The sequence below is a fragment of the Capricornis sumatraensis genome, chromosome 5 (genome assembly GCF_032405125.1).
Source record: "Capricornis sumatraensis isolate serow.1 chromosome 5, serow.2, whole genome shotgun sequence".
Classification (NCBI taxonomy): domain Eukaryota; kingdom Metazoa; phylum Chordata; class Mammalia; order Artiodactyla; family Bovidae; genus Capricornis; species Capricornis sumatraensis.
The window spans coordinates 103,332,526-103,352,715 of NC_091073.1; the positions used below are offsets into that span (position 1 = coordinate 103,332,526).

The window sequence follows — 20,190 nt, forward strand, 5'->3', positions numbered from 1 at the left end:
AACAACAGGTATAGCCAGTATAGAATCATAGCCAGGCTGCAGCTGGTTCATGTGTGTTGTGCGTATGTCTATCAGTGTGTGCACATTTTGATCAAAAGTCAGTTATTTACACTTATTACCTGTTTACTTATTACCTATTTCACATGGAAACCCATAAGTTTTATTCCTAGAACATTTCCTTTAGTCTTTAGGATGGTCTGGGTCCCAGTCTACCATGGTTCTAACCCCTCCCAAATAAACTCCTTATACTTCAATCTCATCTCAAGGGCTGCTTCAGGAGGAATTTTCTTATTTTATATTTATAACAAACCTAGTATGTGCTATGAACTATGAAGGAGGGAAGCACAAAGCAAGGTCACTGTCCATAGGGCACTCATATCGTTGACCGCCTCAGGAAAACTCAAGAATTACAAGGGTAACCAAGTGCAGACTACCAGCTTAGTGAGGTCTCTGAGTGGAGCAGAAGGAGGAGAGAGAGGCTGTGTGGAGTAAGTTAGCTTCATTTATGGATCTGAAATTTGAATTTCATAAAGTCTTCCTATGTTACAAAATATTCTTTTGACCTTTTCGAAGGCATTTAACAATGTAAAATGTTCTTAGTTTGTGGGTGGGTGGAGAACACAGGCAAAACTCCATTTGCATACCCCTGCTGAAGGAGAAAGAGCAGAAGGATGCAAACCCTGCTCACTTTAGACCATCTCTGCACAGCCACTAGGTCCCCCTCTGTCTGGGTCCATTTCTTCCTGCTCATCGATAATCAAAAAAGTGTCCTCTCTCTTTCAACCTTCCTTCAGTTGCCACCTGAGCTAAGCTTTCCTTGAACTGTGTGGGAACGTGAGAAAAGTTGTAGTTATCGAGACTTCTAATTTCTACTTTGTTTTTCAAAAGAAACTGCAACCCATCCTCTTTCTTCAAACATCTCTCTGCCAAGGTTCCCAACTTAGCTTCTCTAGTGTTTCCATCAACCAGACTCCAGAGTTCCCACAAAGCCATGTATCTACTTATTCTGGTAGAGAAGGACGGGAAGGCCATGTTGCAGTCACAAAGACTCAGACACGACTGAGCAACTGAACAACAACATTCTAGTAGAGAGGCATGTGTGAGCCATCAAAATTGATATATAAAGAAGAAATTTTCAATTTCTTTGTAACAGACGTGCTTTCAAGAGTAGGCAATCTAGTGTTTTTCTCCATAGTATGTGCCTTGAAGAACCTGCTATGGCTCTTGTTTTATAACTTCATTTCATGTCCTACAATTGAAATTCCTGCAACTGTTGACACTCTTGGCCCTGCAGCTATTATAAATGGTCACAAGCTAACATTGTCGAATGCCAGTGGGAGGAGAAACATTTGATATTTGACCACAAGATATTATCCACTGGTGTATTTTGTTGATTTCTCATGGCTTACGTTCCTCGTCTGAGAAGCTCAGAACCTGGTTTCTCATAATTAAATTATGCTGGCAGTGAATGATCTTTCTTACCTAAGACATACAAACAATAAGTTTTAAGTAAATTAAATTTAGAGTTTTGTTTCTATTATTATTTTCATATACTCATGGTAGAAGGAGCGTGGAGTTAAGGAGAGCACCAGTTTGCTGAAATGCGTATGATTTTCCCGTTTCATTAGGACCACACTGCCACCTCTTGGTTTATAGAAGAAACAGTTTCTCTCTTTAAACTCCTTACACTGAACAAGTAATTTACAAATTTAGTAGAAATTGTTACATTACTGAGAGTCACTAAGTGCAGGCATTTGCCAGCAAAAATATATCAGTAAGTCCTGACAAAACGTGATGTATTGGATACTGTAGATACAAAAGGAGATGTTAGAGTCTGAGAGCCATAATGTGGATAAATGTGATGGCCAACATTAACAAGGTGATCCCCAGGTCAGAACGATGCTAGAGGTGCTACAAAGAACAGGCGCCCTCTCTGTCTCCCCTGTCTGCTGTCCTTCCCCCACACTGAGCGGTTCTCCATTCTTCAGCCCCACTGCTCCGCTTGCTTCTTGGTTCCCCAAACCTTTGCATATGTGTCTGCTCTGCTACAAATGTCCTCTCCCCTCCAACGCACACACTCCCCACCCTCACTTTCATGAACTCATTTATAAAGCTGTGTAAACTATAAAATTCAGCTTAAATACCAGAACATCTGAAAAACTTTCTCCAACTCCCCCATTTTTTAATCTTTAATATGGTACCTACCATTTAGGTTTTTAATAATTTTTAAATTTTTATTTTATTGAAGTACAGTTGATTTGCAATGTTGTGCCAGTCTCTTCTGTATAACAGAGTGACTCAGTTTTACACATATATACATTCTTTTTTAATATTCTTTTCCATTATGGTTTGTCCCAGGAGACTGGATGTAGTTCCCTGTGCTTTACAGTAGGACTTTGCTGTTTATCTACCACTGAATTTAAAATTTTTCATTTGTCTGTTCTGCTAGTCTCCCCTACTGACTCTGTACAGAATTGGAGCCCTGTCTTATACATCATTGGTGTTTAATTTTATATAATAGGTTCAGTTCAGTTTAGTTCAGTCGCTCAGTGGTGTCCGACTCTTTGCGACCCCATGAATCGCAGCACACCAGGCCTCCCCGTCCATCACCAACTCCCAGAGTTCACTCAAACTCACGTCCATTGAGTCAGTGATGCCATCCAGCCATCTCATCCTCTGTCGTCCCCTTCTCTTCCTGCCCCCAATCCCTCCCTGCATCAGAGTCTTTTCCAATGAGTCAACTCTTCGCATGAGGTGGCCAAAGTACTGGAGTTTCAGCTTTAGCATCAGTCCTTCCAAAGAACACCCAGGGCTGATCTCCTTCAGAATGGACTGGTTGGATCTCCTTGGAGTCCAAGGGACTCTCAAGAGTCTTCTCCAACACCACGGTTCAAAAGCATCAATTCTTCAGCGCTCAGCTTTCTTCACAGCCCAACTTTCACATCCATACATGACCACTGGAAAAACCATAGCCTTGACTAGACAGACCTTTGTTGGCAAAATAATGTCTCTGCTTTTGAATATGCTATCTAGGTTGGTCATAACTTTCCTTCCAAGGAGTAAGCAGTACTCACATATAATTATTGGTTTGTTGGTTGTGTGACAGACAGGTTGGCAGGGATAAAGATTGGATGGATAGATGAGTGAATAATATTACAAGTGCCAGTACATTGTGTGGTTCTAATGTATTTTATCTCATTCAGAAAAAGTTTAGCTGGGAACTTTTCCTCCAGAAATGCACTTCTAAGTTCATGTTAAAAGCAGAAAAATAAGGGTTTGAAACCCTTTTCACTTCATAAACTTGGGGATACCTATAGCACATTTTTGCATAAAGTTTCATTTGAATGAGTTTGACTTTATCTTTGTAAGAAATCATTGGAAAGGATAAAGTGCCCTCACTAGCATCTATAAATGTATTGTTCAACTGATATTAGGAGTGAAGCATGTTTTCCAAAAAGCTTAAGGTTATTTATTAATAATCTGTGAGTCCTAGGCCAATAGTCTAGAAAAAGCCATTGACATTTTGAAGATTGTAGGGGAAGGTCAGCTGCTGACCTATTCTTGTTGTTGTTCAGTTGCTAAGTCATGTCCAATTCTTTGTGACCCCGTGGACTGCAGCACGCCAGGCTTCCCTGTCCTTTATCTCCCGGAGTTTGCTCAAACTCGTGTCCATTGAATTGGTGATACTATCCAAGCATCACATCCTCTGTCGCCTCTTCTCCTCCTGCCCTCAATCTTTCCCACCATCAAGGTCTTTTCCAATGAGTCAGCTCTTTGCATCAAGTAGACAGTATTGGAGCTTCAGCTTCAGCAGTCCTTCCAATGAATATTCAGGGTTGATTTCCTTTAGGATTGAGTGGTTTGACCTTTTTGCTGTCCAAAAGACTCTCAAGAGTCTTCTCCAGCACCACAATTTGAACACATGAATTCTTTGGCACTCAGCTTGGCCAATGCTCACATCTCTATATAACTACCGGAAAAACCATCAGTTCAGTTCAGTTCAGTTGCTCAGTCATGTCCGACTCTTTGTAACCCCTTAAACTGCAGCACGCCAGGCCTCCCTGTCCACCACCAACTCCCGGAGTTCACCCAAACTCATGTCCATTGAGTTGGTGATGCCATCCAACCATCTCATCCTTGTCGTCCCCTTCTCCTCCTGCCCTCAATCTTTCCCAACATCAGGGTCTTTTCAAATGAGTCAGATCTTCACATCAGGTAGCCAAAGTATTGGAGTTTCAGCTTCAACATCATAGCTTTGACTATATGGACCTTTGTAAGCAAAGTGATGTCTTTGCTTTTTCATATACTGTCTAGGTTTGTCATAGCTTTCCTTTCAAGGAGCAAGCGTCTTTTAATTTCATGGCTGTAGTCACCATCCGCAGTGATTTTGGAGCCCAAGAAAATAAAATCTGTCACTATTTCTACATTTTCCCCATCTATTTGCCACGAAGTGATGGGACCAGATGCCTTGATCTTAGTTTTTTGAACATTGAGTTTTAAGCCAGCTTTTTCACTCTCCTTTTTCAACCTCATCAAGAGGCCTTTAGTTCCTGTTTGCTTTCTGCCGTTAGAGTCATATCATCTGCTTATTTGAGGTTGTTGATATGCACCAGTCTACAGTAACTATAATCTAGTAGATTCCTGAACAGGACAGAAAATGGACCTGTGTGCTTTGCACATGCTGTCGTATTGCGAAGGTGTTACTATTTGCTGATGACAGAGGATGCATGGCAAAGGCTATTTCTAGCCTGGAGTTGGGTATCATGAGGAGTCAACAAATATTTGCTGGCTTATGAAGAACATTTGGATTTGAGTGATGCAGTTTTAGTAAAATACAATACTTGATTTAGCAGCTTTAGTTGTAGCAAAAATTTCTAGCTTTAGAAAAAAATGTATTAAAAATATACTAAACTATCCATCAGTATGCTCATAGCAGTTTCTCTAGGCTTATTTCCTTATTTCCCACCTGGACTCCTAGAGTTTTCTTGAGAAGCCTCAGCCATTCCTGGTGAGCTGTGCCCCAGTTTCACTCAGCCCCAGTTTCACTCAGCCCCATGTCAGTCTTCTACATTCAGGGCAAATTAAGTTCAGTAATAGCTATCAAAATTAGGAAACCAGGCTAAGCAGTAAGTGAATAAATCACAGTTCCTGGTTATCATTCTTATATATACAAATATCAAATCATTATGTTGTATACCTAAAACTAATGTTATATCATTTATACCTCAATAGAAAATGAAAAAAAATTAAAGTATGTCAGAAAGCAAAAACAAAAAAAGTTAGTCTTGAAATGTGATTGTTTTGTGTTATTTCAGAGGCATTTTTATTCCATTCTATCTAGTCTTTGTTTCCAGAACTTCGTATTTCTCTTCATATTTCTTCTGCCAGTCCTACCTTCATCTCCCAGTCTCACAAACCTCATTATGAAATACCTAATATGTCATTTTCCTCCCTAGCAGAGGTGCTGTGCACAGCACCCTCTTACTCTTTGGCACTCTTTGGTGCTTTTATTCCCCAGGTTCAGGGAAAATAATAGTATGGACTGAGAAACCCTCTTTATAAGCTGAAAATATTAACTGGTTTTGTTTTTTTTCCTATTCCTAGATAGAAGAGCGAGCAGAATTTTTGAATAAGTCTGTGCAGAAAAGGTAAATCTGGTTGATTGTTGGATTGAGAATCATCAACCATTATATGTAATGGAAAAATTCTCTCGTATTTCTATGCATGTCTGTGTGTGTTTATTTACTTAACAGTGGTGTCAAATCAACTCATCAAGCAGCAGTAGTCTCCAAGATTGACAGTAGACTGGAGCAATACACCAGTGCAATTGAGGTGAGAGATGTCCTCGATGTTAGAAAACTGAAGTGAAAGTGTTGGTCACTCAGTCGTGTCTGACTCGTTGAGAACCCACAGACTGTAGCCTCTGTGTTATGCTCAAACAGAAATCGACTCTGACTGTAGAAACCATCATAGAAACACTTAGGACAATAATCAAGTCCAGTAGTGTTGGAATGTTAATGATGCTTTATTATTTTGAACTAGTTATAGAGAAAGCAATAGTAAAGATAAATTATAGAAAAGTTTTAAATAAATTGTTATTTACTACTTTCCACCTGAGTATTCTTTAGTGAAGGTGTAATTTTTTTAATAAATGAGTTTGTTACTTAACTGTATTATTTATATGTTCACAAGTATATCTTCAATATTCTTAATTCCTTAGAAAAGGTGTTCCCATATATAAACAGGTCCTTTACAACCATGATTAGTCCTTCTTTGTCTATAAGAACTTTTATTATCAAATAAATTGATAGTATAAATTAATATAAAGATGATAGCCAGCTGGAATTTAATAGTCAATTTGAAATTGATTGTTTTATATTTGAAGGATCATAGTTTTATGCCTCTGTCTAATCCAACTTTCTTCCTCTCCTCCCCCGACCCCAGTTAACCTAGGAGTTCTACTCTATTTGGAAATAGTGTATATTTCCAAGTACCAAAGCACTAAGAGGGTAGGGTGCCATTGATCAAGATGCAATACTGATTTTTTTTTCCTCCTTTGTGTAGACTATAGTTTTAGTGGTCTGCTATGATGTAACTGGATCAGTTTGATTTGATTAGATCCTGTCCTTTGTACTGCAGAGTGGAGTTGCCTATCAAATAGTTTGTAACAAATGATGAGAGGGAATAAGAAAGAGTTCTGGATGGTTTATCAAGTGAATAATCAAGTCCTAACATTCACAAGGAGATTTTCAGAAGATGAAATGGCCACTAAAATATAAGACAAATAAGACAAGTTGCAAATAGCTTTCTTCTGTGGTTGAATTGGTCATAACTCTAACAGGGTTAATGAAGCCAAGACTATGGCTTCAGCCTTTACGTAGTCCAGCGGTGGGGCCACTCACCCTGGCTGCCCACCTTGATGATACAGCCACAGGCCCCAAAGCAGGACCAGGAGAGAAACCGCATGACTCAGGGTATGTGCATCACTACTGCTGGAAAAGTATCTTGGATGCACATATTTCTTTTTTACACCTGTTCATTCCTTCTTCTAGTATATTCTCCATGCAGTGGTCTCTCAGTCTTTCTCGATGTTTTGGCATATCCCTATCTTTGGTCCTTGGCATGTACTGTTAGCTCTGCATGAAACGGTGTTTGTGCTTTCCTTCACCAACCTCTTTGAAGTCTTCCATCAGATCTGGGTTTAAATGTCTCGTCCTCAAAGTGGACTACTTTTGCCCCCCTTGACAAAGTGCGTGCTCAGTTGCACGGTCTTGTCTGACTCTTTCCAACCCTTTGGACTGTAGCCTGCCAGACTCCCCTGTTCATGGGATTTTTCTGGCAAGAATACAGGAGTGGGTTGCTGTGCCCTCCTTCAGGGAATCTTACCAACCCTGGGATCAAACCCATGTCTCCTGCATCTCCTGCAGTGCAGGTGGATTCTTTACCACTTGAGCCACCTGGGAAGCCCCCTAAACTAAGTACCACTGCCCTGTTGTGTGGTCTCTTGGCATGCTTTCAGCTCCACACTCATCTTTCATAGCACTTATTGCAACATGAAATAATACTGAATAACTAGTTACCATCTGTCCTATTAATGTCAGTCCAGTGGGGCTTACAGAGCAGACTATCTTGAGTGCCACCATGTCCCCAGAGCCTAGGATAGTGCCTTGCACATAGCAGGCACTCAAGAAGTGTCTGTTGAAGAAATGAAGTAGCATATCACTATAACAATAAGTGGGGGGGCGGGGAGATGCTAATGAAAAGCATATTTCAATTTGAAAAGATCCTCTGAAGTAGATATAATGGTTTATTTGGAAATAGAGATGTTATCAAAATGTATAGAAATTATGAGTCATTTTTGGTGAAGGTGTTTACCCAATGAATTTGTCGAGTGATAATGTTGAGGAGGACAGGCTCGCTATAGTTTTATGAGAACAAACTTATCAGCGCCAATCCTAAAAATAATTCACATACTTCAGGGGACAAAAGCTGCAAAACCTACAAAGCCAGCAGCCTCGGACCTTCCTGTTCCTGCCGAAGGTGTCCGCAACATCAAGAGCATGTGGGAGAAAGGAAACGTGTTCTCGTCCCCCGCTGCTTCAGGCACACCAAACAAGGTGAGCAAGGGTTGCTGTCTTTTCATTCTGGAGGTTGGAATCCCCCCTCCACCTTTTTTTTTCCTTTTCTTTTTTTTTTTTTTTTTTAGGAATTACATAGTTAATTACAAAAGCAGTGAAGAAAGTATAATTCTTACATTCTTTTGCAATGACCACAAAAGCAGGCTCAGAAAGAGTGTGTTCCTGAGGTTCTATACTATGCCCTGGCCAGAGGCCTCTAAATACAATGCCCGGAGTTCATCACTAACCTTGGGATTGGCAGGGGAGATATGAAGTGCAGAAGGAAGAAAACCAGATATCATATGCTTTCAGTATCAAGTTCAAGATTTATTTTCCTTAAAATCGTCCATATAACGATCGGTAATTGATTGGTGCTGTATGAAATAATACTGAATAGTATTTTGAGGTTGCTTTGAATTTGAAGGTAGGTTTTTTTTTTTCCCTTCAACATTGGATGCTTGACCTTTACAGGAAACCGCTGGCTTGAAAGTGGGGGTATCCAGCCGCATCAATGAATGGCTAACCAAAACGCCCGAGGGAAGCAAGTCGCCTGCTCCCAAGCCTTCTGTAAGTAGCTCCAGGTTTTTCTGAATGTCTTTGATAGCTCAGCTTCCAGCAATAGAAGAAAACAGGCTGTTGGGGTATTTGTCTGGGAAAAACAGGGCCCCTGTTGTTGGCTGCGACTGCTGAGTAACAAACAAGGAGGGGCTCAGATGAGAGAGAGCAGTCCCGAGCAGCAGTCATTGCCCAGAAGGTAAAACGGAACTGTCATCACCTCTCCTCCCACAACGCTGAGGCAGTTCAGATTTACCCTGTTAACTGTCTGTGTGTTTAGTTTCTGTTCTATGAGTTAAGCTAGGAATTTGAAAATGTCAAATCATCTTGGCTGTTTCTCTGTCAAGAGCACCCCTAGACTTACAGTGTTACGCTGGCCATCGAACTCACATTTTCTAATTTGCCTAATTTCTGTAACTTAACACAAAAATACAGTGATTAGGTAGTTGTTGAAATAATTGCTGTAATTTCCTTGTCAACACCTCCAAAGGAAAGCCATTAAAAACAAAACAACAGTAAGACTAGAAACTATAAAAACTGGTTATGAATGTTATTTTTGGAAATTTAAAATCTTCTTATTAAGCATGGCTTTCTTACTAAAAATATTCTCTTAGCCTTTTCATTGAATGTATATGATAGTTGCCTTGCATTTATCATTATAATCAAAAGCCTTATTCTCTGTTCAGTTGGCTTTTATAGCTTTGTTGGTGCCCAAGGTAGCAAAAGACTCTGATGTCACAACCATCCCATTCCAGAGGAAGAAGAAAAGCTTCACAAACCCTAGGTCTCTGCACCACTGAGCATTTAATTGCACCCATTGGCTCCATGTTTAATCTCCAAAGTTACTAGAGTTTATCACCTTTCCAACTGAAAAAAGAAAAAATGGAAATATTTCCATACCCTTCTTAGGTATAGTTCCTTATAATCAATTAATATTTAGCCTGAGATTCTTTACTAAAGGCCTCACAGAGATATAAAACTAATGCGAACCCCCGGTTTACAACTGGGAAGATAATATATTGAAAAGAAATCTTTTTCCCGCTCCCAGTAGATATAGACTCTTTGTGACTGTGGACGGTACCCCCTGAGACTACTCTGTCCGTGGGATTTTTCCAGCAAAAATACTGGAGTAGGTTGCCATTTCCTCCTCCAGAGGATATTCCTGGCTCAGGGATCGAACCCACATCTCCTGTGGCTCCTGCATTGCTGGCAGATTCTTTGCCCTCTGGGCCATCAGGGAAGCCCTCAGATATACGAAAGGAGGCCTATAAAAGGAGATAGTAGGGCTTTCTGGGTGGCCCTAGAGGTGAAGAACCCGCCTACCAGTGTAGGAGACTTAAGAGGCACACGTTCAATCCCTGGGTCAAGAAGATTCCCTGGAGAAGGCATAGCAACCCACTCCAGTATTCTTGCCTGGAAATCCCATGGACAGGAATCTGTCAGGCTACAGTCCACAGGGTCAAAAAGAGTCAGACATGACTGAAGTGACTTAGCACACACAAAGCGAGGGATGATACCCTCAAGGTATGTGATCTTTAGTGCCTCAAGTTTCCCCAGCACCCCCAGGTGATATAAAGAATGGAAATTATTTTTTAATGGCAGTTTATATAAAGTTTTATGATTCCAGACCAGTGTTTATCAATCTTATTGAATTATGGACCCCTTTGAAAACCTAATGAAATCTAAGAACCCTCTCCCCCAAAACATTGCATATAATACAAGTTCACCAAGTTTGTGGACCCATTTAAGACTTCTCATGATAGCAACATAAGAAGAAAGAGGTGTATGTTTTTATTCTTTCTTCTTGGATGAATATGGCACATTGCTGAAGGAGGTGATCAGTTTTTTATATGTATTTGCAATCTTGTTTCATTTCAGTTCCAGATTATACTCATATATTTGGTCAAGGACCTGACTCATACTCTTTTATCAACACTTTAACTGATAAGCCTGTCATCTATTTCATCCTAATGGGAGGGTTAAAAAGATTCAATTCAGTTAGTATTACAATAGGTATAGCTGAGTCAAGATTTCCACAAAAATCCATATTTTCTGGGAATTACTGATGACCTCCTAAAAATGGCAGGACAAACAGGCATTACAGGGAAATTACAAAATCATTGCCTGCTTTATCTAATATTTAATAAGTAATTTGCTAGACTGTCTACTAGGGCAGGGGTCCCCAACCCCCAGACCACAGACCAGTAGTGGTCTGTGGCCTGTTAGGAACTGAGTCACACACAGCAGGAGGTGAATGGCAGGAGAGCAAGTGAAGTTTCATCTTTATTTACAGCTGTTTTCTATCACTTGCATTACTGCCTGATTCTGCATTTTGCTGAATTGTTTAATTATTTCATTATATTTCACAATGTAATATAATAATGAAAATAAAGTGCACAATAAATGTAACACACTTGAATCATCTTGAAACCATTCTCCCCTACCCCTGGTCCATGCAAAAATTGTCTTCCTTGAAACTGGTCCCTCATGCCAAAAAGGTTGGCAACTGCTATGCTAATATCTAGAGAAGAAAAGGAAAGAAGAATGTGGCAATTGGTATACATCAGAATGATCTCTTTTTTCCCATGTCCCATTGGATTTTGTAGACTAATGTGGCTTCCTTGATAAAGGCCAGGTCGAAAGATAATGCTACGTAGTTGATGTTATAGATAAAAGGCCAGCTTCAGTATTCTTAATAAGCAACTTTGAGCTTTGTGCACATTCCAGGAGTCTTAGACCAGCAACATGTCATTCAGGAAAAGAAATAACTTGGAGTTCAACAAGGCAGGATTGTGAACCACAGACAATAAGGATCCAACAGAAAGGAAATGAAAATGTCCAAACTACCGGAAAGAGCTGGAAGGATCCTGTAGATATGAGTACATGAAATTTATCAGACAAAAGGTTAAATCCAGGAAGGCAGCTTAGAAAGTCAGGTCAAGAAAGGCTGTTGTCTAGGTCTTATCCAGGGGGTTTCACTCTGGTGGCCTGCAGCTAAGATCTGTGTAGACCAGGCCATCGTGCTTTATTTTCCCTTTTAAAATTATAATTCAGACACATTTTTGAGGTGTGGAGGCATGCACTCTTTAATTTGTCGATTCCCTCTTTTCAAAATTTAAAATTTTCTTCCACCAGCTACTTCCAGCTTTTGAGTTTCTAACCTGTCTCTTCATGACAGACATGTGAGTTTGACAGCCTGGGGATTCTGGTCAGGCTGACGCTGAGCTCAGGATGTCAGAAGATTACCTAAGGACAACAGTAGAGAGGAGGCTCCCAAAGCCACCCTTCTAATTGGGGGCCATAAGCGATTTATTCTTAGCACTTGGTTTCTATTCCTTGGCATATGTGTGTGGAGGGGAAAGCCAGGGTTGTGTTTGCAGATGTGTGGCACGTGGCCATTAAGGAAAAATCAGACAGAAATTTTCTCACCAAAATAGTGTTCATCCAGTGAAACCTCAAGAAGAAGGAAAAGAGATTCGTGTTCAGTTCTAAACTTCACCTAAGATAAAAACCATCCTATGCTACTAGCTATGAATTAATTTTCATGTAATTAAAAACATTCAGAAGCTTGTCAAATCAATATTATTTGGGGTTTCTGAAAATTAATAACTTATTTAAACACTGATCTATACCTGGTTCTTTACTGGGACATCTATTGCTATTTGTGGGTAGAATTTACAGGACTTCAGTGTCACTGTGTAAAATTCTGAATATGTCTGTTGTACCTGGTTTATCTGTTCTTTGTGTCTAAACTACATGTTATATACAGCAATTAAAATGCTAATTTATCTTTCTTTTTGTTTAAAAAAAAAAACAACTTTGTCCTTCTCAGCTGAATTCTCTTCTTCATTCTTTGATCTCTGGTTGACTGGAAGTCTGCTCTCCTGCCTTCATTTTTCCCTGTTCTTCTGGAGTGGGTCTTTCTCTAAAATGTAGTAGGCTGGTCAGGTAATTTCATTTATATTTCCCATTTGATTTAAAATGCCAGTTTGCTACTTGGATGTTAATATTTTCTTTAAATGGACTCTCTAAACTCTTTAAGTGACCTCAAAAGATTCATAGGCAGGATTTAAGGGAGATACAATTCATTTTCCTCAGTAGAAGAGTATTCACATTAAAAAAAAAAGTATTTGTCTTATATAAATCAAATAAATAAAGTAGTAATAGCCACTTTCCAGAGCTACCATTAGCATGTTCCTGATTATAGTCTCCAAATTTTTTAAACAGTCTTCCAGACAATTTGGCAGCTTCTGCCTACATTGGAATATACAGTGGAATTCTTCAAAAACAACCTGATTTGTTGCTTACTGGTTCCAAGTTAAATAGGTGTAACTCTCTAACAGAATATCAGGAATCCACATCACAATGAAAATCCAGAAATTTACTGATAATAAGATTAAAGCAAATCTGAACTGCTTCACATGATGCTATTTAACCAGTGCATCTTCAGCATTACAATCTTAATAGTTATCTATGAAAAAATATATGTCCACTTAGACTGGTGTCCATGGGTAAATGCAATTCCTGTTAGCTTTGCCTTCTAATGAGAAAAGGGTTTGCCAAAATAAACATTACTATTTCAGTGAAACACATTTATTTTCCAGAAACTGCCTTTGCCAAGGACTAATATAAGCAAATGTTAGAAGAGAAGTAAATGGAAACAGAAATTTGGATCCTTGTCTAAGCCAAATTCATTATGAGGTAGTAAATAAAAAATCCAAGATATATGGCCGTTATCATATTTTAGTATTTTCTTCCCAGGATTTTCACGGGTTCTTGCATATGTCATCAACCTGTCAGTTCCTCTTATGGGTACAGTTTGTAGTAAATGTTTACTTTCATGGGGCTGGCTTCTCCTGATACACTTCTGAATTACCACTTGCTTCTCAGAAAACATAAAATTATTTTAGTCTGAGGAAAGTGCAATTAGAAAAATGTCCTAGATTGGGCTGCCCTAAAATAGTGGTTCCTGTGCAAGTAGTGTTCTTGGGACCTGAAGAAAACACTGTAGGAAGTGAGGCGGGAAAAGAAAACAGCCAATTAAGAATGTTTATTAAGCAACTCACTATGTGAGCTTTTAAACGTAACCCCACTGGGAAAAGCCTAGAAGCCATCACAAAACACATGCTTCTGAGTTACCCTACCTGAGGCGTGAGCAAGTCTAAGAAATATTCTCGCACCCAATCTCATGGATGAGTGATTGAAGACTGCTCTTAGGGATGACTCTGAACATCCAGGTTGCCTCCTGGGTGGGCTAAGTGGGCACCTGTAGCCAGAGGAAGTCCTCAGGCGAAGAGATGCAGGGTTGGCCACTGGAAGTCCAGCTGATATGCATTAGTCTTAAGGGCTGGGGGCCATGGGGCCAAAAAGAAAGTTAATTTCAAGGGATGAAGTGCTTTACCCCCTGAAAATTATTTATTTATTATAGGTATTTTTTAATTTTTAAACTTTTTATTTTATATTGGAGTATGCCCCCAAATTGGGCTTCCCTGATAGCTCAGTAGATAAAGAATCCACCTGCAATACAGGAGACCCTGGTTTGATTCCTGGGTCAGGAAGATCCCCTGGAGAAGGGATTGGCTACCCATTCCAAAATTCTTGGCTTCTCTTGTGGCTCAGCTGGTAAAGAATCCACCTGCAATGTGGGAGACCTGGGTTCGATCTCTGGGTTGGGAAGATCTCCTGGAGAAGGGAAAGGCTACCCACTCCAGTATTCTGGCCCAGAGAATTCCATGGACTCCATGAGGTTGCAAGGAGTCGGACACGACTGAGCGACTTTCACTTTCATACCAAAAATTATTTAAAACCTATGTGCTATTCACTTCTAAGAACATAGAAAGTTAAAAATAAGCTATCTCATTTTAAATATGCTTATATTCCAATTTTACAGGCCAATAAACAGTGAGTCCTCAGTGAATAACGGGACCTCAGTGCTGGATAGTTTGAGCCCAATCTCGTGTCACAACATAGGTCAGGGTCTATAGAAAGTCAAACAATGGTTAGCAATCCTTTTGATTCAAACCATTTCACATCACTCGGATAAAGTGTGTTACACAAATAAACAACCATGTTGTGATTTCTTTAGACCTGGCCAGAAAAAACGAAGAGCCACGTATCAATTTTTCTGCTTTCTGTTCATTAGGATTTGAGGCCAGGAGATGTATCTGGCAAGAGGAACCTCTGGGAAAAGCAATCTGTGGACAAGGTCACTTCCCCCACTAAGGTAATCTACTGGGAGATTTGTTTTTCATGGGTTCATTTCCTACTGTATTCTGCAGTGTGAGGTCCCACGGTCAAATGAGAAAGAGCACTGATCCATATGGTACAGTGAAGGGCAGTGTCATGAAGCCTTCAGCATGGTAGGTTTGTCAGTTACACAAGGTAAATAGTCCAGATCCGTGAGATGGTTCCCAGACATTCTAGAAACACCGTAGTGAAAGGGGCGTTGATCTATACCATGAAACTCTTTCTAAGACATTCTAAGTCCAGGTTTGCAGATCAGAATTTTCAGATTGCCCAGGGAAGAAACATCTCTCCCTGAAGGGTAGTTTGAAAGCTGCTTTCTGGAGCCATTCTAAGGGGTCGCATTGCCAGCAGCCTAGGACTCAAGGCTAATATGACAAAAAATTAAAATAACATTCAAAAGTTAGCAAAATTTGCTACCCTATGAAAACTAGTAGCTAAGGATGTTTGGATTTGTCTTTTTTTTCATCTTCTGCTCATTCTTCATAAAGGGGACTCTGGACAATACCTAAGTGATGCACAAACGAAAAACAGGACCTCTTGTTGTAGCATTTTATTTCAAGTAATAATTCCAGTCTTCTCTCTTGGTAGAGGGAAAATTGTAAAAAGAAAAATCAGGGAGTGACAGTTAGTAAAATTAGGCTAGTCTGCTTATGGCCAGGGTAGAACTCCATACACAGAAGCACTTTTTTTTTTTTTTTCAGTTTTACTTACTTGAGTTTTATTTTATTTTTTTACTTTACAATACTGTATTGGTTTTGCCATACATCAACATGGATCCGCCACAGGTGTACATAAGTTCCCACTCCTGAACCCCCCTCTCACCTCCCTCCCCATACCATCCCTCTGGGTTATCCCAGTGCACCAGCCCCAAGCATCCTGTATCCTGCATCGAACCTAGACTGGTGATTCATTTCTTATATGATACTATACATGGTTCAATGCCATTCTCCCAAATCATCCCGCCCCCTCCCTCTCCCACAGAGTCCGAAAGACTGTTCTGTACATCTGCGTCTCTTTTGCTGTCTCGCACTTTTTAAGCAGCTTAGGACTGAAGAACCTCTCAAAAGCATCTGAAGAATCACTGCAATTCACAAAAGGGAGAGAACTGCTTCCTCTTTCCTACTTCTGTGTGCTTAAGTCTGGTGCTGTTAAGTCTGAGTGTGTTACTCCGCCTTCTCTATTAGTTCTCAGTTGTTACATTTTGGTAATAAAATCCACTGGCCGAGCCTTTCTACTTAAATGACTTTTAAATAAGCTTTCTAAATAATCACTAAATATATTAAAAATATCAGTAATAATTATCACCGTTACAAATCGCTAACATGTAATGAACATACACTATATACAAGACACTGTTCTGCCTTCTCAACCTACCTTATCTTATTTGACCCTCCAATCACCATTATTTATTTTATTTTTCAGTCACCATTATTATTCTTAGCCTCATTTAGATCTGAGGAAAATGAGGCACAGAGAGTTAAGTAACTTTCTAAAAGTCACACAGCAAACAAGGAGCAAAGCCTGGATTAAACTCAGGCAGTCAGATCTGAGCCTGCATTCTTAACCATTATACATGATGGCGTTTTTGTGAGAATTACATACTCAATAGAAAATATAACATTCTGAGTTTCTTATACAATTTTCTCCTGGTGGAAGGGAAAGGAGTCATTTTTCAGTTGTTCTTTTAAAAAAAAAAGAAGAACTTTTGTTGGCCTAAGCCATTATGACCCTTCTAGGAAAGATCTTTCATAAATGACAGTCCAAATGTTTATATAGTCTCCTTTCTGAGTAGGAGATGTCAGCTGTCCATAGGCCATCATCACAAGTTTAATAGATCCCCTCTGGACAGCATTCCTCTGAGCCAGTGTTCTAGAAAGTAAAGATATGATCTGGGATGGTCAGACTCAGCACCACTCACGTACAATACAACACAAATGGTACTCCCTGAAATTGTGCAACATTGTGATAAAGGGTAAGACTTCACACATGCCAGCCCCTCCTCTTTGATCTATGCCATGAAACTCTTTCTACAGTAATAATAATAACATAACCAGCAGGCTCAGAGCTGAGTTTATGAGGTAGCAAAGTAGACAGCTCCTTTGGGCCGAAACGTCAAACTCACTAGTGTCATGCAGTAATTCCTTTGAAATGAAACTATCTATTTGAAATTGCAGACTCACAACAACTCAACATTTGTGAATACCTCAGCAAAGATTTTTATCAGCTAGCAGAAGAAAAGAAATGGTATACAATAAGACCATGGATCAGACAAGTTTCTAGGGTAGGGGTGTAGGAAATGAAAAAACCGGAGAGAACTGAAGATAAGCCTAGTCCACTTTACCATCATGCCTTGATTTGGCCTAGACTGAGCCATGCCTTGATTTGGCCATGCCTATCTTGGGATGCATATCATAAAATCCTGGCCCTTATAGTAGAGTTTAAAAAAAACAACAACAACAAACCTCTTTGACCCTGAATGCCATGAGCAAGGCTCCAGATCAAGATATGAAAAAGGGAATATAAAGAAGAAAAAAAGAGGAAAGCAAAAAAAACAACAGAGGAAAGGATAGACTGAAAGAAGAGGAGCATATTTGAATGAAATGCCAACAATAATCCTCCCTTTCATGAACGTTTATTCCTGCCATATTATGATTCCTTTTTTTATTCTGACACAAAATGTCTAGCTGAAACACCATGGCCTGCCTATTTAAAGCTTTCTTCTCTTAACAGGTTTGAGACAGTTCAAGAGAGAACCCAAAGTAGCCGCTCAAGATGCTGGACCAGCTCAGTTGAAGAGGGCTCATTTGCTCTGTTTTATATTTATGTTGATTTACTAAATTGGGTTCATTTCCTTTTGTTTTGTTTTTCATTATCCCATTAAACCCATGTATATTATCACTATATTTAATAATCACAGTCTAGAGATGTTCATGGTAAAAGTACTGCCTTTGCACAGGAGCCTGTTTCTGAAGAAACCCATGCTGTGAAATAGAGACTTTTCTACTGATCATCCTAACTCTGTGTCTGAACAGTGATACCAGCCACATTGAAGGTCAACAAAAGGAGATCCGAGATGGAAATTGCCTGAGGAATGTGCAGTATCCAGAAAAATGAAACCTAGTGGTTTAAAAAAAAAAACAAAAAAACAAGTCATGTCATTTCTGCACTTTAGAATAAAGCATGGAAGAAATTATCTTATAGGCAATTATAACACTTTGTGAAAGTAACCCGCTTCAGATTTGAGATACTGCAATAATGTTTGTCTTCAAAATGGAAAGATGTACGGTTAAGGTATTACTTTTTTCATGTCGATGAATATCTAAATTGGATTATGATGTTAGCTGACAGTGGTACTGATTTCTTTAGGTTGGTTGCTTTGTGGATTTCTTTGGTAGTGATAGTAAACCACATTTTAGATGACCCTGATCATGTATGTATGTGCATACACGTACACAAACACACTAATGGTAGAAAGCTTTTTTATGTGCTAGGCTATTATATTTAGCAGTACGTCCCTGTAACTAGCCAATATCACTGCTTTTTAAAAACTAAAAATCACAGTATTATATTAATATTTCATATTTGCCAATAGAAACATGGCAGAATAGGTATCGATATGTTTCCAATGCTGGATAACCTATAAGAAAGAGAGATTCAAAGTGTCAAAATGCATTGACATTTTCTATAAAACATAGTACTTAGTTTATAATTAAAAGCAATCTTGAAGTCCAGTGTGAATTGTACCAAATCTACCAAACTTAAAGCTTGCTCAGAACTTCACTCTTAAGAATCAAGTTCACAATAGATTGGCTAAAATGCTATCTGAGTTCTCTTCCTTCTCTGAAAATTAAAGACAAGAATCTTAGTGACAAAACTGTACAGCTTGGAATTCCATAAATAAGCGTACTAAGACCAACTTTGACTAATCTCTGGAAGCAGAAAAGTAAGCAAAAGCCACTATTTAGGAGTCATGACCTACTTACATCTTTAACATCTTTTTAGTTAAACTTTTCTACCTTTTTTAGTCATTGGTACTTGCCATAAGTTGATAATGTGCTGAGCTTTCAAAAACATATATGAAATTTTCATTAGTTTTATCTTTTTCCCCAAGAGTCTGTCAACTCATTTGTACACACACAGTCTGGATATCAGATCTTCTTTTAGCTCATATGCATGCATCTATTCTTCACAATAAATAAGAGTACTCCAGTGTCTTGGCAATATGTTCTAGCATAGAGCTATACATAGAGTGTAGTTCTATAAACCTATACCTCATGACTTACCAAAGTTATCTTAGTATCAATTCCTACCACAATGAGGGAGCCTCCCAAATGACCCTTTTCTAATCCACAATGTTCCCTGGGGGAGCTTGCCGGGGTAGGGCTGGCATGAGGAGTGACTAGCGCCTTCCAGAGGCTCTTTTCCTCGAAAATCAATAGAGTTGTTGACTCCTCTAGCTTTTAGCACACCTGGGCCAAAGAAAGTAAAGCCAGCAATATTGCACATGTCACCCACCCATGACAGAGTAGACATGAGTCTATGATAAGATGAACTAGAATTCACATGCAGTGCCTGAGTTTGCACTGACTCCCACGACTGGAGTGAAATGGATCAAAGTTTGAATTATGGCCTATGGCGAGATAAAGTTTCTTTGTTGTACTTTTGAATAAGAGCTTCTCCTGATCACTGTTATATATTTTTTCTAGAAAGTCTAAAGTTAAGAAGAGAATATATCAATTGATCCTGACTTTTATTCCAGTATTTGGATGGAATAACTTTTAGGGTAGATTTTTGTTCGGTTTGAATTTAACTTTTTGAAAAAGAAATTCCTTGTTTACTTGTTTGATTACAATTCTCTTTGTTGTCTTTTTAAGAGATAAACCTGCAAGGTGACTAGCATGTTCTGTGAATCTGCCATTCCTAAAAATTTTATAAACACAATATTTTTCACTGATAATTGATCGCTGCAATAAATATATATTGTGAAAATGCATCCACAATAAATGGAATTCCTCCAAATGTCTTTGCCTCACTTGTTTTATGTACTATATTGATTACAAGAGTTCTATCTGATGTAATAAAGATGATGGCATAGCAAAATGTGTATTTCAGATTGAGTCTTGGATTCATTTTTTAAGGAAGAAAGCCATTTCATATTTTCAGATACTCCTTATTGCAAGCAGTTTTTCAACAGAACATTAAGAATTGCTCTGATTGGGACAACTGATCAAACATATATGGAAAGTTTGAAAAGAGGGATTAAAAACTTTTT

General features: G+C 39.1%; 1 protein-coding gene across 6 annotated transcripts in view; it reads left to right on the plus strand.

Moving 5' to 3' along the window:
• The window catches only part of CALD1 (caldesmon 1), a 231,725-nt gene extending 211,787 nt beyond the window's left edge, over window positions 1-19,938 (plus strand). For all 6 annotated transcript variants that reach the window (XM_068972841.1, XM_068972840.1, XM_068972839.1 and 3 more), the window contains 6 exons: window positions 5,605-5,648; window positions 5,754-5,832; window positions 7,980-8,117; window positions 8,589-8,684; window positions 14,815-14,895; window positions 17,649-19,938. In XM_068972841.1, coding sequence (XP_068828942.1) covers window positions 5,605-5,648; window positions 5,754-5,832; window positions 7,980-8,117; window positions 8,589-8,684; window positions 14,815-14,895; window positions 17,649-17,654 — 444 coding nt within the window. In that variant the 3' untranslated portion in view covers window positions 17,655-19,938. The remainder of the gene's footprint in view (window positions 1-5,604; window positions 5,649-5,753; window positions 5,833-7,979; window positions 8,118-8,588; window positions 8,685-14,814; window positions 14,896-17,648) is intronic.
• Window positions 19,939-20,190: the final 252 nt, after the last annotated feature.